A 23,937-nucleotide genomic window follows, 5' to 3' on the forward strand; every position below is an offset into this window, starting at 1 on the left:
GAGAGAGAGACGCAGATAACGAAGAGAGAGAGAAGAGGTAGAGAGAGAGAGAAAAAGAGAGAAGAAGAGAGAGATATAGCGAAGAAAAAATGCGAGATAAATGATCTAGCGATAACATCTTTGAAACTATCGCCCTATATCTCTCCATCCCCACCCTACTACTACTCCCCTCTCTCCTCTCACTCCTCTCTCTCCCTCTCTCTCTCTCTCCTCTCTCTCTCTCTCCCCCCCTCTCTCTCTCTCTCTCTCTCTCCCTCTCTCTCTCTCTCTCTCCGACAGTAAAAAGGGCACACGTGGGCCATCAGCTCATTTGCTCGACAGACAGTACACAAATCTCTGATTTCAGGATTAGGGCAAATATTGAGGGGCTGCTTTGCTGCCCTAGTCCTGTTATTGCAGTGATCATTGCCTTGATACCCACAATCCATTAGCTGATAAGTGCTGGAGTGGTAGCGAGCGGCCCCCGTAAAGCCGACTCTAATAGCGTTCTCAGGAGGTTTCCAGACTCTGTGTTCTACATGCTTCCTCATCATCAGCCTCTTATCTGTGTGCGCACTCGCTCCGACCAAATGGAGCCTGAAAAATGAAGTTGAGAAATTGAAGGTACAAAGTATTTTTTTTTTTGTTTTTTTTTATACAATGCAGACTGATATAAAAAAAATTATATAAATAACAAAAACTGTTGAGGCAGAAATGAGTCAATGCTCAGTGAGGTGTGTGTTCTAATATATTCAATTTGACATTACATCTATATTTCCCGGATAAAAATGGAGGATTTTTAGACACTAATACATTAATGCATGAATACGAACGATTTCTGCAGGAGTCGGATCCTGTGAAAAGTCTCCTTCCGGCACGTTTAGCAGAAGCTAAATGCTGTGAAAGTCTCATCCTGACTCGTTTAGTATGTATTGTGTCTAATTTAAACATAGGAGTTTGGTGTTTGGGGTCTTTGCAGTGTGGAGCAGGTGGGATGTGGATAAAGAAAGCATCTTGTAGGTTGTGTGTGAAGGGGATGGGAGAAGAAAACAGGCCCAGCTGCTGTAGGGGTGTGTATCCTGTCATATACTCACTCCACCTCTGAGATCTCTGCAGATACCAAGAGATGAGCACCAGGAAAGGAAAGAGGGAGCACACAACCTCTGAGGGGTGGGATGGGGTCCATGTGGTGGAGGGGGCACAGATGGTGTGACTCCATTCACTAGAGAGAGAAAATGTGTGTCTTTGTGTGTGTGTGTGTGTGTGTGTGTGTGTGTGTGTGTGTGTGTGTGTCATGACTTCACACTTCATCACCGAGGTTGTGAGAATGTCTCGTGTTTAATTTAGTTAACTACGAGAAGTGAAAAAATGTTGAGAGAAAAAAAAAAAGCCCCACACTAGATCATCAAGTGTCATTGCTAAATTTATGTGTTTACTCAGAAATGGCGTGCGAACAGGACATTTGTGTAAAATATGAAGAGGATGTGGTCAGAGCCCAGCGTTTAGAAAGAAGTGAACAATGTTTACTGCGGCTATTTTTTCACAGTTACTTTTTTTCTTGCATTTTGTTTTCTTTTCTTTTTTTTTGATGCACAAGAGATGCACACGTTTCGGCGTCATTCGCCGCGCTGACAACTGACTTACTAATGCATTCGGGTAGTGTCAAGTCCTTACTGAACCTTTAGGGGCTTTTATTTTATTTTTATTTTATTTTTTTGAAACACCAGCCTACTCCAGAGTGTTACTCCAGATCCTGCAATCTAAAGGGCTCACTAATTAGGCATACAGTACAAATGATCTTTCACAAGCGCGGTAACTTAGCAGGAGTAATTACACGCTAGAACATTATTCTTGGATAATTTCCAGAAAAATCTCTCTTTGAGATCAGGCGCCTCTTTCTCTCTCTCTCTCTCTCTCTCTCTCTCTCTCTCTCTCTCTCTCTCTCTCTCTCTCTCTCTCTCTCTCTCTAAGATTATCAGCGAGTTTGTCATGCAGACTGTGAGGCTGATAAAGAATTTAATGACTTCCCTTTCATGTGGTCATTATTTAACTGCCTTTTTTTAAACTTCAGGCAATTCATTCCCACAGGCAGCCTAAAGCGGAGCGAGCTGTAGTTTGAAGTGAGCTGTGTGTGTGTGTGTGTGTGTGTGTGTGTGTGTGTGTGTGTGTGTGTGTGTGTGTGTGTGTGTGTGTGTGTGTGTGTGTGTGTGTGTGTGTGTGAGTGTGTGGGTGTGTGTGAGATCAGAGAGGAGACAGAGATTAACCTGGTGATGATTAGTTCTGTGTTAGCTAGTGAAAAAGACAACTAGAGAGAACTTTGGAGAAGTATTAGAGTTAGTGTAAATGTGAGTGTTGGTAAAATGGGGATTTCACAGTAGTAGCTGTGGCAGTTCCTCCAAATGAGTCATAATTTGCCTATTCGCTTTTTTTTAACTAATGTAAACAGCCGTAAATGACAACGATGATGTCTGGCTTCCAGGATTTGCCATCACACACATACACACACATACACACACACACATGGTGCAATGAGGGCCAAGGGCACACAGTAAAGCCGTGTCCTTGCCTGTCACTATTCCTCAACAGGCCTGACTTCCTGAAAAGCAAGTTCTCCATGAAAACCAATCACGGCTGATGCACTCAGCACTTCTATTCCTCTCCTTTTTTTCCCCCCAAAATAAAATACCACTTAGAGGCCACTAAAGGCCTGGCTTTCACTGTATAGCCTAAGGACAAATTAATATTTCAGCCACTTGGGGATTGGGGAAAAGCCAGACCACTCATTCATGTCAGCATTTTTACCCCATTTTGTATCTTTTTTTTTAATCCACATACATTTGTGCAAAAAAAAACAAAAACAAAAAACACTATCGAGAGGTTCAGCTGTCTAAATGATTTGATTGGCTGTCACTGATTGGCTGCCACCTCCAATATGACTGATGGAGAAGATGTTTCTTTTGGGCAAGCTCGGTGTCTGACCGTCGTCCGTCGTCAGGCCAACAAGGACAAGTGGCGAATAGAGGGAGGAGGGGACGGGTAGGGGTGGGGGTGGATGAGGGCTCGGTGGGGTGGTGGGTGGTTTAGCGGGAGGGATTCGCTCCATCTGAAGCTGCCACTTTCCCTCAGCATTAGCGTGCACTGTAATGACCGGTTAAGAGGCAGGCACGCAAATGGGTTGTGACAAGTGCTGCTGAAAAAAGAGTCTTTTTCCCTCATTCCTCCCGCCTCTCAATCACCATTTAAATGCCTTGACGGCTTGACATAATTCTGCAATAATTATCACTGCCAGCCCTCTCCTCAGCCTGGACACAAGTCAGATCGGATCTCATCACAGGGTAATAATGCTGACCAACAATAACTTCTCTCTCTCTCTCCCTCTCCCTCTTTCTGTCTCCTCAGGAAACGGACAGCACGCTCAGGCAAGCCGGTTTAATCCGGTTCAAGTCAAGCAGGAGCCTATGGACAGCACCTCTGGGCCTTCCCATGAGTCCATGCAAGAACACAGCCTTGACCTGAGCAAGAAAGACCACGGGTATGGCTCCGGCGTCTGAGCTGGCACTCTCTATCCACCCCCATTCTCACACTCAACCCTTCACCACACTCATCACCCAGCACTTTGTGATTTATCTCCTGAATAATAGTGTATTGTGTTAATTAGTGTGAGTGCTCTTGTTAAAACCACCTCACAAGGTGGGTCTGCAAAGTGGTCAAGGAGGAGATTTACACACTGTCCCCTTTCTCAGCCTCAAGTGCCCTCTGTGTGGAAATCCATCACACAATGTAAAGATTTCCCCATAATATTTTTTTTCAACCTTTTATAATGCACATGTCATGTATGAAACATGACAGGTTCATTTAAATGAAAGGCCGTTTGTGTAAACCTTGATTTTACCCCTCAACCAACCCTTATCCAACACACACACACACACACACACACACACACACACACACACACACACACTTACACTCCCCAACCTCACCACTCAGCTTTATACATTAAGTTACATCTTATTTATGTGTCTATTCCCTTCATTGCATATTCACACTGTCAGAAATAAATAATAATATTTACTGTTCCCATGCAAATCTTTGCCTAAACATTGTCCATTTTGCTCATTCCAGTAATGAATCAAACGGACACCCTGCGCCGGGAAATCCATCTCCTTTATCCTCACTTATGAATAAGGTAAGATCCATCCATCATGCACTTTCCAGCCCAAGACGTATTAGCAACACGCAGAGTGGGCTGTTTGTTTTTTAATGTTTCGCCCGCTAATAAGATGAGTTTGTATCATTTAAATTTTCCAGCCATTTTTCATACAGTGTAATTTCGGCCCTCCGCTCACAAATTAATATAATGAAGCAAGAGCTGGATGCCATGCCAGATATATAGAGATGTTTGTTTTTTGATGAGCTGTTTTGAACTTGGGTCGCATTTTTTTTGTGCTTCCTCCTCCTCCTCCTCCTCTCTCTCTCTCGCTCTCTCTCGCTCGCTCTCTTTTCTATTCTAGCCGCTCTGTCTTTATTTATGGAGTTTGTAAATGATTTGATTAAAAAGTCAGCAGTGAGGAATAAAAAGAGCAAGCATCACCCTCATTTTTTAAAAAGACTAAGTGTTACCATGTGAATATTTAAATGTGTGTTTTTGTGGAGATTCAAATGGACATTGTTGTTTTAATCATACATCTTTTTCTGACTAATATAAATGCTATGGAGTGTAAGTTCCATTACCTTGATGATTTAAAGAGGTGTTGGACTGTAGGGGTATTTTTCTTTTTCCCCAAGGCCTTTCATTCTCTCTGTTTCTCTCTCTTTGCCTTTCTTTATCTCTCTCACTTTCGATGTTCCTCTGACTCAGTCATACCCAGGCCTCATTCAGGGCTTCTGGCACAGAGCACCTAGTGGGCGTTATTAGGACTCCCACTCGGACTCGACACACTGCATAAAGCTCACCCAGACAGACATGCATAAACACACACACACACACACATACACACACACACACACACACACACACACACAAAGAACACTTGGCATGTGTGTTGGCCTGCGCTCAAGTGGAGGCTGATTGTGTTTGTAAACCGAGTGTAATAACACTTGTCTGAGCATGCTTGCTCACGTGTACCAGTGTGTGAAGGTGTGTTCACTGTGTGTGCAGATGTCGCAGGTGAATCCGGGCTTCTTCAGCGCTCTAAACTTGAAGTCGGAGCTGGAAAGCAGCCAGGCAGCTGATAGCTCTGACGCAGCTCAGTACCTAAGTAGACTGATCAAAAGACCAGTTCCGGAAAAACCCATCGAGCTCTGGAAGACCTACCTGCGCAGGTGCGTCGCACATGCACCGTCTGCACCGTCACAATATCCTTCTGTGTTAAAACCCATTACTCTTCACTGACTTCAGTGTGATTTCTGTTTTTACTTAACCCTGAAACCTGTGCTTTGTCATTCTTGCTCGTTGTCTGCTTTTATCCTGTCACCGCCTTGTGCCGTGTTTGTCCCTGCGATGCAGCCATGTAGAAATAAAACACTTGTTCCCCGACAAATGATATTATGTGTATAGACCCACAGCCAACACAATATGTCACAGCTGCATCTGCACAATGTGTTTCCATGGTATTCAGCCTTACATACAAAAGCAGGTCACAGGGAAAGGAGAATTTGTCTTCATAACTGTTTTGCTTGTGTTGTGTTATGTCACTTCTTTGTTTTTTTTACACCTCTTTTTGCCATGTGTTCGTTTCTATGCAGATACGATACCGATGAAGTCTGTGATGCTCAGTGTGACTTCCTGCACAAAGTCCACTTTCACTGTCTTGTGGAGGACTGCGGTGCTCTCTTCAGTACGCTGGATGGAGCCATCAAACACTCCAAGTAAGCCCGCGTTTCATTCCCATACACACTCCTAATACGCATTAGATGGAGATTCGAGCTCTTCGGAACGATCTGTCCGTCTCTCCCCTATTTACGTCATTATTTGGAGGTGATGTTAATGATGTGCTATGTTTAGCAGCTATATCATGGCCTCGCCGGTGGATCTAATTGGATGTAATGATGTCTCTCTGTCTCCCATTAGCTTCCACTTCAGAGCCAACCTAAAGGTTAAACCAGAGACTGCTTTCAATGAGGCCAAGGAGTCCGGCGAGGGCGTCCCCAATCAGCTCGCTGTGCCCGTCTCTGTGCCCAACACTCCGCCCATGGACGTGCCTAGTGCAGCGGTGTCAGGGGCCTATGCCTCTTCGCCCTCGCTGTTGGCATGGAAGCAGCTGACGGGCTCCATTCCCCCGCTTCCTGCCTCCATGCCCAACATGGCCGCTTCCTCGCCACTCGCTACCACTTCATTGGAAAACGCCAAGCCTCAGGTCAAGCCTGGCTTCTTGCAGTTTCAAGACAAGTGAGTGCTCTAAAGCATGATTGGTGATAAGTATAGGAGAAGATAAATGAACTGGGAATTCACACTCTTATTGTTTTTTCCCATAGTGACCCCTGTCTGGCAACTGACTGCAAATACTCCAACAAATTCCACTTCCACTGTTTGTTTGGCAACTGCAAGTATGTGTGTAAGACGTCCGGAAAGGCAGAGTCACATTGCCTGGACCACATCAACCCCAACAACAACTTGGTCAACGTGCGAGATCAGTTCGCTTACTACTCGCTACAGTGTCTCTGTCCAAACCAGGTAAGCTAAAAACAACACAAACTCATACAATAAGATCAGAAAAAATGCAAAGCAAGCAGATGTTTACTTATAATTAAAACTAAATATTTATGCGCTCTCATTACCACATGGTAAAAAAAAAATCAGATGAAAAATACGTAAATACACCAAAGTGGGAAGGGAGAAGGAAAAGTGTAGGCTTTTCATCAAAAATGTCATCATTAATAGAACAAAGCACTGCTTGTGCTTCCTGCGCTCTTATTCACAGCTAAACCTGTTCTAAATGAATTCATTTATGCACCACGTTCCCCGCTCCTCTAACCCCCTCCTCCTCTCCTGAGCAGAGGAGATCCTGTTTGTCGTCTCCTGAGGGAGATGCCTTTCAGTAAACAGATGGCGGTTTGGAAACAGGGTTACAACACAGGAGGGAAATGCTCTTACCTCGGTGTGCTAGTCGTATAAAACATAGGCTTCACATTGCTCTGGTGATCTTTAGTGTGGTCAGTGCTTAACATACCACCAGAACTGGTCAGTTACATGGCTGCTGAACTGCATGCTGAAACTATTATATATGTATTATGTTGTTTTGGCCTTAATATGATGTATAGATGAGCAGTGGTAGCTTAGTGATCTGAAGGACATGAGTTCAAATCCCACCACTGAGCTGTAACTAGTGGGCAATAGAGCAAGTTCCTCAAGCTGCCCTTCCTCTTCAGCAGATTAGTTGTAGCTTTCCTCGGTCATAACTTGCTTTGGATAAACAAAGTTAATGGTGGACAGAGAGTACAAACATGTTTAATAAATCTGTCATTTATTAAAGAATGATGTCATTATTTATCCAATTATAGTTGCATTCAATGGTCTGAAACATCTGTGATGAAGTTCTATTCATCACCTACATTATAATAACTGTTCATCTTTGTTCCTTCCCAAACCTGGAGACTTCTTGTTGCCATGAATGTTAAATAAATCTTAAAGCTCCTTACAGAAGATGTTACCATGACAGTGTTGTTTTTCTTTTGTAAATACCAACACATTATATATATATATATACATACATACAAGTCACTGTAATTTGCCTTGCAGTTAAAACTAGAAAATGATTCAAGATCCACTGAGCTATCGGTCGATCTGATGAAAGAATGAACTTTATCAACTCTTTTTCCAGAAGACAAATATACGTAAATTCGATTTGCTCCTGATTTTGGTTGTGTCCAAATTCAGCATTGAATTTCTTCATGTCACAGTCCACAGCGGTGGTTCATGGCTCATATAAAAGGAGACACTCGATGCTTTAAGAATTTGTTTTTAGCTAGTTTACTAGGGAAAATATATACATGGAAAAAAAAAAATGAATGCAAATGATTTGATTTTGACACACAAATTTTCAAACCCATCTTCAACCACTAAAATGATTCTATCAGAGGTTAAAACGTCTCATGCTGAAATCCAGCAGTGTCCTGACTGATTTTATATCGGACTTGTTGCTATAAAAGAATTAATCTGTTTAATTAAAATGTCTGAGGAGACGATTTTCATTGTGTTGGTGAAAAGGAACGCCGTTGTAGTGGTAAAAAGGGTAAACAAATGAACGTTTGTTAAAAACGCTGCTCATCGCGTTCCATTCTGTCTTGTCTCCCAGCAGTGTGAGTTCAGGATGAGAGGACACTATCATTGTCTGAGACAAGGCTGCTATTTTGTCACCAACATCACCACCAAGCTACCGTGGCACGTCAAGAAACACGAGAAAGCCGAGCGACGCGCAGCCAACGGCTTCAAATACTTCACCAAGAGGGAGGAGTGTGGTCGCCTCGGTAAGGCCCTCGGCTCTGACTCGGCAGATCAGTGTGTGTGTGTGTGTGTGTGTGTGTGTGTGTGTTAAGTGTCGGTGAAAGAATCCCATGGTGTCTTTTGGTTATAGACTTCCTACACGCCTCATTATTTCAGTCTTGGTGTTATTATTAAACGCCAGTGTTTCCTGGAAGCCTTTTTTCGTTCGAAGCCGTACTTTATCCACCGATAGAGCAGAACAGGGGAGAAAAGGTGTGAAATCACATCGGCGATGATGTAACAACGATTCCGCATCAATACAGTCCCCCGCCGCGAACGCACTGTTTCCACACACTTCAGCAGGCAGAGGGAAAAAGCATCTCCCTCCGCTGACATCGCTAATTGTTTCACTATCACAGCACAATCACAAACGCACAAAAGCAGCGAGCAGGATCCTGTAAATGGTTTCACAGTAGTTGTATCCGTGTCTCATCACATTAGTACTAACCTGCTGATGCTGGACATTTTGTACTAAATATTTAATAAAGTCAAAACAATATCAAATTCCCGGCTATGACGGATATATACGTTTCATAACAAATAGTCAGAGCCACATTAAAAATGGCTGCGGCAAACCCGAAAGCCGGGGACGGTTCGTTTAGATTAAAATCAGCCCAAGAAAAATGGTGTCTGCTTTTTTTGTCATACATTAATACTTCAGTATTTATAGTAAGCAATCAAACAGAGGCTGTTTTCTTGGGTATATTTAACCTGTCAGGAATGAGCAATTACACATGTTTGTTAATTACTGTGCCTGTCGAGCTCGGTCTGTTTGTGTTGCTCTTTTTCAAACCTCGATCATCATCACACGGGCAAATTGAAAGCTTTTTTTTTCTATCTTTCTCTCTCCTCCCCTTCTCTGCAGTACAGAAAAAGAACAACTTTATGACAGAGTGGAAAGAAAGTTTCTAAAAAACAAAACTATTTCTGGTATTATTTTTATTATTTAAAAAAAAAAAAAAGCATAAAAAAACATTGAATCAGGGGCATGTTACCAAAGCGAGCGTCAGGATGATGAGGAATTGATGGTTCAGCTGGACTGGGAGCAGGGTATCCATGGCAGCAACATTAAACACACCACTGAGGATGAGGTTACCAGGAAGCGCAGGTACAAAGATCTGCAATATTTCGGCTTGTCATTATTATTTGCTCAGCTCGGTCTGTTTAAAGTGTCTTGCCCGTGCGTGCGTACAAAAGCGATCTGACGGCAACCAGCTTGTTGCGCCATGCCGTGCCATGGATGCCATGGTAACAGACCAGACGGCACCTGCCCCGAACGCTCTGCTTATGATTATTTTTCTGTGCATTATTTGCAATAAAGTTATCACAAGCGTCCATTTGATTAGTTCATAAAAAAAAAAAAGCAGTCATTTAATTAGAACAAAAAAAGAACAAAGCATATAGCAATTAAAAATCTGCAGGGCTACCGTCATGAAGGGAGGAGAGGAGAAAAGAGAAAAAGAGCGATGGACTGAACAAATACAATAACAGCAGATAGGTTGTGAAAAATGAATTTAATATGGAAATAATTGTGTGTTTACTTTGGTTTGCAGGGTTGTGCATTATTGCCTCTCCAAATGCAGAATGTATTTATGTAAATTCCAAATTGAATAAAAGATGTCATTGTAATAAAGAGCACCACAGGTCTAATCTCAGAAAGCTCTACTTTCTCAGTGTGACACTTTAGAGAAAGTAATAAGAGCTGGACTCATCTGCTCCAGATTTTCCTCATCACCACCTTATTTATTGAGAACCAGTGCAGGATCCGACAGCTCGGAGGTCAGCCTTTGTCGCTTTCCCGTATTAATAAGAAATGCCTTCTATTTTCTCTGCACAGGCTGCAAGTACAACCAGGTGAACAGCCACTTCCACTGCATCCGTGAAGGCTGCATGTTCTCCTTCCTGCTTAAGCACCAGATGACCTCTCACGCCCGCAAGCACATGAGGAGGATGCTGGGAAAGAACTTTGACCGAGTCCCATCCCAGGTATGTTATGTATACCAACAACTGAGTCCATGACAGTAAAGACCACCGTATCACTGCAACCAGGGCATCACCGTGCTGAGTTTTTGCTCTTCCCAATGACTCTACTGTAACTGAACTTTACACTTTAAATAATGGATCATTAAAATACTCGACCATATTTTCACATCATTTTGTAACCTCTAGGAGTGTCCTAGAACATTCACTCAGTCTTCTTACCTGAACACGATTCCCATATCCACCCTGTGTTTGTGGAGTTTGTATATAGATGTTTCCTCTGCGTACTCTACTGTATTTTCCATCACCAGTCAGTCCAAAGACATGCACGTCAAGGCTGAATGGCATCTCTAAGTTTTCCTGTGTGTGAATGGGTCTGAATGTGTTTGATTGTGCCCCGTGATTATTTAGCACCCCGAAATCGTGCTCCTGCCTTGTTCCCAGAGTCCCCTGGGATGGACTCCAGACACTTTGTGACACAATGGCACAGAATAAATAGTACAGAAATTGGATGGATGAATTTTAAGTAAAGAACCAGAATTTCCCTTAACATCCTCATTTTGTTTTTATTTTATTTATTTATTTATTTATTTATTTATTTATTTATTTATTTATTTATTTTTTACTTCTACAAAAACGAAAAACAAAGAAAAGTCTAGAAACATTTTGGAATGGTTACAAGTTTTCTTTAATTCAATGGTGAGACTTTTTATTTAAGGCCTAAAATGGCAGCCCGATTGTGGAATCACCGAGTTAGTAATGTACAATGATGTTTTGCATAAGCACAAATTAGAAGCACGTTGACTGTAATGCAAATCATTGCTAATCATATAGTAGGAATTGTTTAGCTGTTGGTTTGTGGACTGATTTGTGTTTCCTGTGTGCTAGGTAATACCTCCTGGTCACCAAACAGAGGAGATGCAGCACATGGCTAGCATGACCTCTTCCGACACCATGGGCACGCTCTCGTGCATGACTTCAAGCTTCTCCAACATGACAGATGAAAATGATGACTACATGGACTACATGGCTGGAGAAAGTCCGCTGGGCCTTTCGTCTGAGTCCTCCAACCAAGACCGCAGCTGCACCAGCACTCCTGTGGGCAATGACAGCTCCCCTGCAGGTAAAGACTTTTCTCCATCATCATCTTCATGACCACTTTTCATTACCATCAGCAATATTTAATATGAGGTTCCATTGAAGAGAGTGTTTATTATTTGATTGAAATGAATAGAAAGCTCAAGCTGGCAGTCATTAGCAAGTGGAATAAAATGTTCAAATGTATGAATGTTGGTTAGTCAGCCACACTACAAGCGTCACAGGATCACTGTTTGTTCAGATCCTCTGGGGTTTATGCCCCTAACAAGAGGCTTCAATTAAAAATAGCTGCCTCCGCTGTACTTTTCCATTGCCAATTATAAACGTAACAACTTGTTCATGAAGCATCCGAGGCAGCCAGTGTTTACCAGCAGTAATGACACTTATCAAATTATGGAGCAGTAAATTTATCATATAGTTGCACACACACACACTCACACACACACACACATTTCTCCTCACATTATGCCATGCCTGTGGCAACTTAACTGAGGCATCACAGACTCATAATATCCACCTACACCATGTCAACCTGTGAGAGTACACATCTCTGGGCTTAAATCAGGGCTTTCGCTATTCACTCTAGCCTTTCCTGCATTTGAATGAGTTACGTGTTTTTACTATTTGGTTCAAAAAATATTTATCTTTCATTCTCATCACTGTTGCTTTTGGCTGTTTGATTTTTTTCTGTCGCCATTTGGCTTTTGGTATTTCATTATTTGATCTCTTCCTTTTCTACCTCCCATCCCTGGGTGTTTGGGTGTGTGTGTGTGTGTGTGTGTGTGTGTGTGTATGAATGCATTGTGTGTGTGTGAATTTCTCGTCCACACCCTTCCTTTCCTCCTGTCCATCACTCTTTCTTTGCATCTCTGTAGGACCAGGTTCTCAGGTCCCTGCTCTTACTACTACGCCAACTCCCACTACCTCTACTGACACTCCCCCCACCTCTCAGTCTGCACCTCCTCCTCATACACTTCCTCCTCCACCTCCACCTCCTCCATCTTTACCCCAGGCTCCACTCCAGTCTCAGCCTCCTTCTTTCCCCCCATCCCTCCTGCGTCCTCCTCTTCCCTCACTCCCATACCTCCTGTCTCCATCCTGTATCTCATACTCTCTGCTCAGCGCCTCTCTTGGAGCCACTCGGAGTGTTGTCATGCCAACCAACACACCAGCTTTCAGCCCCATCATTGCCACTCCGTCTCCGGTTAAAAATGACGTGCCTATAGTGCAGGACGCTGCAGGTACCTCTCTCCTGCCTCTGTTAGACCTCTGCAGCTCTAGAGTACATTGATTCAGGCCTCATCTGTCTGCTTGTGTTTGTCTTTGAAGCAATGAAGCAGAAATTCAATAACTTTAGTTCAAACAAGGCATTACGGGGTGGACAAATCCAGGAAAGTGAATCCTTTACTGTCTCATTACACTAAAAACTTTACAGTTTATAACACAGTAAACATTGGACAGATAATTTAGCCCAGGATAAACACTTGCCTAGTTAGTCAGCTACATAAGCGCATTAATACACACTATAGTAAATATTTCAAATGGCTAACTGAACCAATTACTGACATAAATCTTAATCTATATTGCTGCCAAATGTTATGTTAGCTAGCTAGCTGTTTTAAAAAAAAGCATAATATCTAGCCCAAGTATCATGTGACAAAATAATTCCATTATCTCACAAGCAATTATGAAATTATGCTAGCTAGCTAGCAATATTAGCTAGGCTAGAAAATGTAAATGAACCCACATTAATGGGTAAGAGCATTAATACATCGATTTTCCTTCCAACTAGATTGTGTTATGTCTGGAAAAGGGTAGAAGCCAAAACATTTATTTATTTATTTATTTATTTATTTATACAAGTTAACTACTGAGGAAAATGTTAACATTATGATAGCCAGATTTTTAAAATAAAGACATTTTGTTTCCTTTTTAATTCCTAAACTAACCAAAAATTATGTGACAAAATTTGATGAGCATCTTTCAGACAAGCAAGAAAAAAGGATTAGTTATATTACCTAACTAACTATTACAATGACTAGAATAATTAGCCCATGTGGTGTGTAAACTCCTAAGAGAAAGGGAATCTTGCATGCTAGCAAAAAGTCATGTTTGCTAGCAACATTAACTAGGCCAGAAAATGTAAAGCGGAATGCAAATGAACCCACATAAATGTATGTGCAAAATAGGAACGTGTTAACACTGCTATTAATGGTGTTCACTAACCCTTGTAATTATATCAGTTGGAGGATGTTTCATTCAAATGTCGATATAAACAAATACTGTTAAATAGCAACAGCTAATAGAGAGAACGTAATGCTAGTAATGCTACTGTATGTCAGCAGCCTGCTAAGCTAACTAGTGAATTAAATAAGCATTACACAATGTCATTGAGATCTATGTTTTTCCTTCGCATACTGACACAATAGTCAGAATAGTGTCAGAATATGATTAAGCAAGCTAAATTATTTTTAGCTTGCTTAAAAGCATTAATACTGACAGGTGCAGGGTTTTTTGTGTGGTTAATGGGCAGAAGAGAAATTGTTAGTAATCACTATATGGGTAGTTGACTGAGTCACTTGTCTGCAGGGAAAGACTAATAAAACATTGATAGCCTGGACACATAATCAGCTTGTCCCGGGCACAAAGGCTAATCGTTTGTCCACCTCTGTATTTGCTAATTTTTTTTTTTTTTTTTAATTTTCATATCTTAGTAGTAATCATTAATCATCTAACTCATGATGACTTTCATTGACTACATTATGCTGCATGCAGTACCTGTCTTAAAGGCTGTTTTTCCCCTACAGGGCAATATCTATTAAACAAAATTTATTCCAAGCTTTTAGAGTACATGCAGTGTATTACACACTGTCAGTGAACTGTGCTGTGTTGTCTTCCATTAGCTGTCCTAATTGTGCCAGGGTTTTATAGAGGCCGTACTTCTCCAGACAGGGATTAACATTAGCAGTGACCTCAGGCTGCGCACTAAAGCCCAAAGTTACACACAGAGGAATTTCTAGACTCATTTCTTTTACACCTGATATACATCACAGATAAACATGTTCGTATTGCAAATAATGCATTGGGTATCCCTGAGCTCTGTTAGATTGTGGTATAGACGCGTCAGACACAGCTAGGCTGTATATTTTTCAAATCCATTTTACTCATTCCAGGTCTATAGTGTTTTTGTTTAAATAAACTGCCTTACTGCCTTGTTTCATTAGCCCTAATGTGTGACTTTTCACCTTTGCGTTCCTAGGGAATACCATCTCTATTCCAGCAGCAAGTGGCGCCAAGAAACGCTTCTGGATCATCGAGGACATGTCACCATTCGGCAAGCGTCGCAAGACAGCGTCCTCACGCAAGATGCTGGACGAGGGCATGATGCTAGATGGCTTCCGCCGGTACGACTTGTACGAAGACTGCAGGGACACAGCATGCCAGTTCTCGCTAAAGGTGACTCACTATCACTGTACCCGCGAAAACTGTGGCTACCGGTTCTGTGGCCGCACTCACATGTACAAGCATGCGCAACACCACGACCGTGTCGACAACCTCGTCCTCGATGACTTCAAGCGCTTCAAGGCGTCGTTGAGCTGCGATGTGGCTGACTGTCAGTTCTCAGGCAACTCCACACACTTCCATTGCCTGCGCTGCTCCTTCCGGTGCACGGACAGCACCAAGGTAACGGCTCACCGTAAGCACCATGGGAAGCAGGACGTAATCAGTGCCGCAGGCTTCTGCCAGTTCAGCTCCAGCACAGACTGTGCAGTGCCCGATTGCAAGTACAAGCTTAAGTGCTCGCACTTCCACTGCACCTACCCTGAGTGTAAGCACACGGTGGTAGGCATGTCGCAGATGGACTCGCACAAGCGCAAGCATGAGAAGCAGGAGCGTGGCGACGTGCCCTCATCCATCTCTCCAAACCGGGAGGCTGGTCAACACCAGTCAGGGCTGGTGGCACCACCAACTTCCATTAGTCTAACCTCTACATCACCTGGTGCTCAAGGGTTGCCCCACAATAACGCAGCTATGTACCTCTCTTCAGCAATGGGTGCCGAGTACCCCAACCACCCTCGCTCAGCCCTCAGCCTGGACGGGTCTCTGAACCTCGGCACCGACATCAGCAGCTCACTGTTCTTTCTGAAGAATGCCAGCAGCCTGGGCCTCAGCGACTCGCTGGACCTGAGCAAGAAGCTGCAACATCGTGAGGCACTGTACTCTATGGGGCCTGGAGTTTCCATGCCTGCTTCCATGAGCCTGAGCAACCCACAAGATGACACCACGGGCACGTCAGGCGAGCCCGAGGACGAGCTGTCACCTGATGAAGACCCCACACATGAGGATGAGGACGATGATGACGACGACGACGACGAGCCAGAGGAAGACCTCAACACGGACTCGTATGACGACTCAATGCCCGACGCCGATGGAGAGAAAGACAATGAAGAGTGTTTTGATGCTTCCATGAACCACGCCGACACTTCTCAACTGAAGAAAGACAAATCGGAGGCTGACCTGTAAACTCCACTGTACGCACTCGAAGAAACAATCCCTGCGTGCAATGAACAAACCCCAGTTCGAGTGGCCTCGTTTATCATGTTTAGAGACACCGCACATGACAAGGAAATGACAAATACGCAAGAAAAGTGAAGGCCCAAAATGATTTACGATGTTTACATGATGACCAACATTATTAATTTAATTATGCATTAAAAATGAACAGAGAAACAGACAGACGAGGCCGTCTTTTACACTTGGGTGGCAATGTAAACATTTTCTTACGCATCAGTCTTTTTTCGTGTGTGTGCGTGCATGTTTGATTTTAATTTATTCTATTTTGTTACTTTTTGTGTGTGGATAAAAAATATAAGAAAAAAACAGTCTATATATATGAATATCTATATACAGTAGATGTGTGTGGATGTTAAAATACATTTGAAGTGCAGTCACTGAACTGCGGAATCCAAGAAAGAAATGGCACGCTTTTAAAACAAAGGAGTTTTTTTTAATGAATGTGTTAAAACAACTGATTCATTAACATCCTGCATTATTATTATTATTATTATTATTATTATTATTATTATTATTATTATTATTATTATTATTATTATTAGTGCAGGGGCTCGTAACAGTGCTTTAGCATTTTCTATTTCACACTTGATTCACTTTTATTTCGGTTCTAGCTGCCAGTTGGTTCTTTCCGGTCATCACAGTTCTCACAGAGATGTTCTCAGTTGTGTCATAGGCTTCATTCCATTTGGACAGTGTGTCTCTTGGGGACAAAACAGTGACAGTGACTGCAAGTTTCAGGCCATAACACATCTATCTCAGTAAACGCACCTCACTAAAAAGCTAGCGTGCACTCCATTGTTATTTCCTCCTCTCTTTTTGCAAAATGTGGACCGTTTTTTATTTTTTCCTGGCATTGCATATTGCTAGTGCACTTTTGTATAGACAAGGTTAGATAGTCAAACTTCTATTTAAGATGTTTTGTTACGGTGTGCATCACTGCATTATTGTTGCTTTTTTTTCTCTTTTTTTTTTGTTATTGTTGTCACTGTTATCATTGCATTAGTCCTCCACTTGCACAGGCGTGACCAATCTACGCTGGTGTTTGTTGCTGCAGAACGGCCCGTTGGGAAAACGGGACCAGGCCAGGGAGGATCATGAATACTTGATGGTGCTGCTGCCCAGGGGGAAAAAGGGAATCAATGCCAGATCTTTGGCTCTCTATGGACTCCCAAATGCACCCAAGTATCCATCAGACACAAGGACGGATGTGTGTTCTCTGAACGTAGGGAAGATACCTAGTAGCTTGTAGGTAATTTTGTTCTCTTCTTTCGTTCTTTACAATTTGAGTAGCATGGATATTTAAAAAAAAAAGAGAGAGAGAGAGAGAGAGAGAGAGAGAGAAACTAAAAAAGAGGTAGTGAGAAAAACTCCCAGTTGGATTCTGTGGTTGAAGATTCATTAGAAACCTCATATATCTGCTCTGAACAGAGAGACTTTCTTGGCTGTGGAGGAAAATGGAGGAAGGTGTCAGAGTCGCTGTAAGAAATGCTCGTGTGTGTGAATAATACAGACAAAAAGCTACGTTTCAAGCGTCCATTTCTCTTTCTAAAAGCTGTGGTCTATCTCCGATTACAACCGTTTATTTAATATTTATGTGACCTTGCAAAGAGAAACGTTTAGGGTGTTTTTGCACTTTTTAGATTCATTTTTACCAGAAATACAATGGCATATATCTTTTAACAGGGAATTTATTGCTATACTATGTTTTTTTGTTTGTTTTTTGTTTGTTTGTTTTTTTCCCCCCACTTTGCTTTGATGCACAAATAATCGTTGGTGTGACGAAGACCTGTTGTTCTGTGTTTTATTTAAAAAAAAAAAGAAAAAAGAAAAGGAAAAAAAAAAGGATTTACTTTGCTTTTGAGATTGGATGATTTCAATATGAACCAGGCCTGCCAGAAGCAAGGCTGCCTAACGAGTAACACTAATGACGACTGTAATTTAAATGAATTCTATACAGAGGAAATTACTGCAGTGCTCCGCTCCAAATTACAGAGGAAAAAAAAAAAAAACAACAATGAATTTTGTTTGCCTGGCTTCAGCAGAAAATGAGTGACTGTGTACTGGAAAAGAAAAAAAAACTGAAGCGAGGAAATTACAATTAATCATTTCTTAAACACGGCTTTGAACGAACTGTCATAATATTAGGTAATTAAATGTGTAGATGATTATCTTCAAAATATTGTTGCAGGAGGGAAAAAAAGGTTGTATAGTATTTTCTTCTGTACAAAAAAAAAGAACTATATATGAACAAAAATGCTCTTTGATTCAAAGCTTCCTTTAAAATGAAAACGGATACAAACTGCAGACGTAAAGAATAAAAGGTTAATTATTGAAAGAATAAGAATAGTTTGCTCGTGTGTGATTTTTATTTGATTTGATTTGATTGATATTCTCATGGTTTCCCCATAGAGATAGAAGAGTTAGAGGTGAAATATCTTTAAAACTGATCAGTGTAGCAACTGAAACAGTAAAGCTCCAGTTCTACTTTTTTGCATTAGGAGATCATATTTTAAATACAGGGACAATGTACATCTGGTTCATGGTTGGTTTATTTAATACCTTTTGTAATTATTATTATTATTTTATTTTTTTGTTTGCCTTTTTTTCCCCGTGTGATTTGTTTTGTTTTATTTAATGGAGTTTATTGTTCATATGTACTCCAGCAAGCATCTTTTGACAGGCTCTTGGCTCTCAAGTGCAAGCTGGGCTCAATTCATGTCCTCTCTCTGTCTCTCTCTCTCTCTGTCTCTCTCTCTCTCTCTGTCTCTCTCTATCTCTATCTATCTATCTATCTATCTCTCACACTCTCTCTCACTCTTGCGCTCTCTCTCTCTCGCTCACTCGCTCTCTCGTTGTTTCCTGATTAAAAATGACAAGACACGAAAAACAAAACAAAAAAACAACAACAAAAAAAAACGGCTCTTTGGCTGGGAGATGATACTGTGCACTTGAATACATTTTATGTGTGTAAAATAGCAGGATTTGTAAAAAGTTACAAAAAAAAAAAATAAAGGAAATCTAATTATTACAAGTGAAACTTGCTGAACAGTGTGTGTTTGAACCAGCCATGTTTTACTTGCTGTGGTGTGGTTTAGGCTGAGCTGTGGGGTTACGCATGGCTTTCCCAAAATGCTGAGCAGCTAATGGGTGTGAGTGTTTCCTCTCTCTCTCTCTCTCTCTCTCTCTCTCTCTCTCTCTCTCTCTCTCTCTCTCTCTCTCTCTCTCTCACTCACTCACTCTCACACACACACACACACACACACACACACACACACACACACACACACACACACACACACACACACACACACACACACACAGCCCTCCTACTTCAAGTGGCAAAGCCTGTGGCAAAACAGCAGTGCAGCTCTAACTGCATTAACTCACACACACACGCACACACACACACACACACACACACACACACACACACCACACACACCACACACACACACACACACGTTTTCTCTCTCTATCTCTATTTTTTTTTTTTTTTTTGAGAAACTGGAGAGCATGACCCCAAATAGCTACAAATTCACACTAACATCTAGGGTTAAAATGCTGCTAATCTGCTGCAGGTTAATGCAGAAGCACTTCTTTTCTTCACCAGGCAGATCCAGTCCTGCTCCAGCTGTTCTCTCGTCTCCCCTCCTTTCCCTTCAGGGTGTTTCTTTAAATAAAAATGAGCGAAGCCACCACCATCTGTCTGCCAGCTGGCATCCTCTATATAATCCTGGAAAATATATAGAATAATAATAATAAACAAAGAATATTATATTATGAGTAAAACCAACGCCAACAACCTAAAAGACAGCAGCACGTCCGGCCCGGGCCGCTGCTGAAGTGACAGCTCACCGTACTGATTGGTTACGCACATGAAGAGAAGAGCAGCGTGGAAGTGGGTTACAGGTCTGGGTGTTAGGATCAGGAAGGGGAAAATTACATTAGGAAAGAAACAGGGAGTTCTATCACTTATGGTTTTGTCAGCTATTAAGCAACATGCAACTCACGATATAGATTAAAAACCATGAGCTCCAAGTGCAGGATTTATTTGATGTGTTTAAGCAAGACTTGGCTGCATTTTTTATAATAAACTTTATGTATATAGCAGTTTAAATGCTTTATAGTGTGAAGATAAATACTGAAACAGAAAAATGCTAAAAAATAGAAAAGTAACGTAGATAGATAGATAGATAGATAGATAGATAGATAGATAGATAGATAGATAGATAGATAGATAGATAGATAGATAGATAGATAGATATGGCAAAAGGTCATATCTTTAGAGATGGAAACAGACAGATAGACAGAGACAGAATAAGACATAAAATAAGAGAGAGACAAACAGAAGGATAGAGAGAAAGAGAGACAGACAAAACAGGCCTTTTCAATCATTTAACCATGATGTTTAGTGCTCGGATTATTTTCGGAAAGCTCAACCCTGATCTCTGTGGCCACAAAGCTTAAAAAAATAAATAACTGAAGAATCCAGAAATTGGAGAGTTAGGATTTTATGTGAGCTCATACAGCCCGTGTAATTTAATGAGAAAAACAGAGTATTCTGTAGCTTTATATATTGACATAAAACATCATTTGGTTCTCAGCAAGGGTGTAATTACTTTTGCCCACATGGCTTCTGCCTGTTCGCCGACTTTTTGGCAAACAAATAAGAACAAGATGGAATCTGTTACACTGTGATTGTTACCTGATGTTCAATTTAGTTCATTTTAACACCTGGTAGAAAACAGATGATGATGACGATATATAAAGTATATAAAGAGCCAGATCACATTGAGTCTCGCTCTCACTCCCTCTCTCTCTCTCTCTCTCTCTCTCTCTCTCTCTCTCTCTCTCTCTCTCTCTCTCTCTCTCTCTCACACACACACACACACACACACACACACAGTCTCTCACTCTTTCTCACTCTCACTCAATCTGTCTGTCTGCCAGGTTTTGTCTGTCTCTCTTAGACTCTCTCGCTCACACTCATTCATTGTCTTTATGTCTCTCTCTGTCTCACTCTCTCGCTCACACTCATTCATTGTCTAACTCTTTCTCAGTCTCACTCATTCCTCTCTCTCTCTCTCTCTCTCTCTCTCTCTCTCTCTCTCTCTCTCTCTCTCATAGCATAATCAGAGTTATTTTTAAAAAACAATCCCTGACCAAGTGATCTAAAAAAAATGTGTAAACATTTGTTGTTGTTGTTGTTGTTGTTTTTTTTCATAAATTAATGAAATTAAAATGTTAATTTAAAAAAGAATTTTATAATCAAACATAAGTTGTGGAAACTTTTTATTTTCTGTATCATGAGTTCTATATTCCTTTAGAAAATGTACTGTACTTCTCTTTTTCTCAGCATTGTACATATACGTGTGTGTGTGTGTGTGTGTGTGTGTGTGTGTGTGTGTGTGTGTGTGTGTGTGTGTGTGTGTGTGTGTGTGTGTGTGTGCTCTGTGACTGGCTCTCTGCAGCCTGCTCTGGTGTGCAGCAGGTTTAAAGAGGAACAATCAGGCCTGTAAACCCCGACAGGTGCACAGTACATATGTCTAGAGCCACAGCAGCACCACATGACACCAGTGCAGATGAAGTGCTCATCAATGGCCTCTATTCTTCACTTTACACCCCAAAGGGTTGAAATAAAAACACGGCATTAAATGTGGCAGCTTTACCATGACAGACAATCGTATTTAACAGCCATATAGGGAAACACAGTTCAAATAAGTCATTTATACCAATTAACACGCCGACACATTAAACACTTTAGAATCAGATGAAACACACAACGTTCATCAGAATCCACAACATTTCGTTCGTGTGTCCTTCCTGAACACCTCCCATCCCAGCCGGACTACTGCTGTTCTGTCAAACGTCCGAATCTCTCTCCGAAACGTTATATCATGACTTCGATGTCTCTCTGAGGCAATAAGTCTAAAGTCTGTCATCCTTCCATTCCCACCCTCCATAACAGCTCGAGCTGAGATACAACATTGTAAACACAGACTCATCTGTGCTCATGTCAGGTCTCTTACACACATCTGATACTCTTTAACACCTCATTTCAGCACACTACTGTTTGTGTCACTTCTTCAGGATTAAGGCAAATTGTATCACTGCATTCTTCTGGGTGATACAAATATACTTAAAGAAACTTATTTTTATGTATGAGATTTCTTTACCAAATCAGCCACAACAGTGTTTGCTCTTCTAGAAAGTCTATTGTGTATGGCGTAACACAAAGTGTATTACTCAAAGTATGGCGTAACACAAAGTGTATTATTCTTACCACCACAATGGTTAGTTTCCCTTAACAGCACGTTTTTTTTACCACAATGATTTGAGAAACCACTCCGTTCTGAAGACTCTCCCATAACGCAAAATGCAAAAATGACAGCTTTAGCTCTAACACCGGAGACTCCTTCCTTCCCCAAATGCTAAATGCATTAAAATAAAAATGTTTCCTTACTCCACTATATGAATAATTCATATTTTTTCAGTCTGTGTAGGTGAAATGTCTACTGTACAATTCACTTATTCAAACGAGCGCGTTAATACAACCCTGTGATTCGCCTCGCAGTCGGGATTATTTCCAAAGCTGCTATTATGGAAAATTGATCAATACTATATAACCGATTACATTACAGGATACAGTGGATCACTTTGTAAGCTACTGATTGCCAAACTAAATCTAAAAGATTTAATAAGATGTATTAGAGACTATTTTTTGTATCCCTGCAATGATTTGTTCATGTATTTACTGTCGTTGAACTCTCACAGGATTTGATCTATATCAGAGGATCTTCTGTCATAGATTTAAAAATAAATAAATAAATAAATAAATAAATAAATAAATAAATAAATAAATAAATAAATAAATAAGGATCCACGAGGAAGCTTTTGGTAGCAGCTGTTCTCTGTGTGTCTGGTGGAGAAAAAAAATTAAGTTCTGAGACCCTGAAGGGGAAAGCGAATTGGACACACATTCAAACAATTTAACATTTATAAGACTTTATTGGAATCAGTGTCACGTGCCAGCCGTGTACAAGCAGCTACTCCAGTCTCTCCTCCTCTGTTGACACAATATAAATCAGAGGATATTGTTCCAATATGTCTATAGGCTCAATGAGAGACTTCAGAACAAATAGGTTTAGCTTTGTAATTAGAACGCCACATAATTGTAGGTTCAACATTACTCTGCTGAGCGAATGACAAACTTTTGTTCTCTGGAAAATATGGAAGCAAAATCCTCATCCAGAGCAGGATAAATTCATCACTGTGTGAGCTTAATGCTAACCCAAAGCACAGCTGTCAAAATCACACAGGCCTGCGCTTGAAGCTGCACAGCTGTGCATTAACCAGTGAAGAATTTCATTCTGAGAAGCCGTGTCGTGGAAACGGCACATGGATCCGTTTTGCTAAAACTACAAGAGACACTTTTTCATTAGGAGAGAATGGGTTATATTGGAAATGAACAGTTTTGCACATATATATATATATATATATATTCCAGGATTTGCAGCATTTCTGGTCTGTATTTATTGTACAGTAATAAATGTGACATTTAATTATGCGCAAATAATCTCACTTGGTTGTCAGAGGTACTTGTACCTTAATATTAAAGTTTTCATAGAAGCACAATGATCTGGTGCTACTGATGTATTTCGGAGATCATAGATCTCAAACTAATCACCCAAGGAGTAACTCACTTTATAGAAAAAAGCAGCAATCAGAAAAAAAACACACACAATTGTCAGTGTAGTTGGAGCCCAGCCAGGGAGCCATTACATCTGAAGTAGCTTGCTTAAAACCGAGCAGCCGTCTCTGGA

General features: G+C 41.2%; 1 protein-coding gene across 5 annotated transcripts in view; it reads left to right on the forward strand.

The window, feature by feature from the left end:
- The window catches only part of casz1 (castor zinc finger 1), an 84,699-nt gene extending 65,548 nt beyond the window's left edge, over window positions 1-19,151 (forward strand). For 4 of the 5 annotated variants that reach the window (XM_047807260.1, XM_027170500.2, XM_047807261.1 and 1 more), the window contains 11 exons: window positions 3,379-3,511; window positions 4,102-4,165; window positions 5,138-5,301; window positions 5,725-5,847; window positions 6,050-6,367; window positions 6,454-6,652; window positions 8,274-8,445; window positions 10,299-10,447; window positions 11,330-11,564; window positions 12,415-12,780; window positions 14,799-19,151. In XM_047807260.1, the coding sequence (XP_047663216.1) occupies window positions 3,379-3,511; window positions 4,102-4,165; window positions 5,138-5,301; window positions 5,725-5,847; window positions 6,050-6,367; window positions 6,454-6,652; window positions 8,274-8,445; window positions 10,299-10,447; window positions 11,330-11,564; window positions 12,415-12,780; window positions 14,799-16,063 (3,188 nt within the window). In that variant the 3' untranslated portion in view covers window positions 16,064-19,151. The remainder of the gene's footprint in view (window positions 1-3,378; window positions 3,512-4,101; window positions 4,166-5,137; window positions 5,302-5,724; window positions 5,848-6,049; window positions 6,368-6,453; window positions 6,653-8,273; window positions 8,446-10,298; window positions 10,448-11,329; window positions 11,565-12,414; window positions 12,781-14,798) is intronic. The other variant, XM_047807262.1, reaches the window with a different exon arrangement.
- The last annotated feature ends 4,786 nt before the right edge of the window (window positions 19,152-23,937 follow it).

The sequence above is a fragment of the Tachysurus fulvidraco genome, chromosome 23 (genome assembly GCF_022655615.1).
Source record: "Tachysurus fulvidraco isolate hzauxx_2018 chromosome 23, HZAU_PFXX_2.0, whole genome shotgun sequence".
In the NCBI taxonomy this organism is placed as follows: Eukaryota; Metazoa; Chordata; class Actinopteri; order Siluriformes; family Bagridae; genus Tachysurus; species Tachysurus fulvidraco.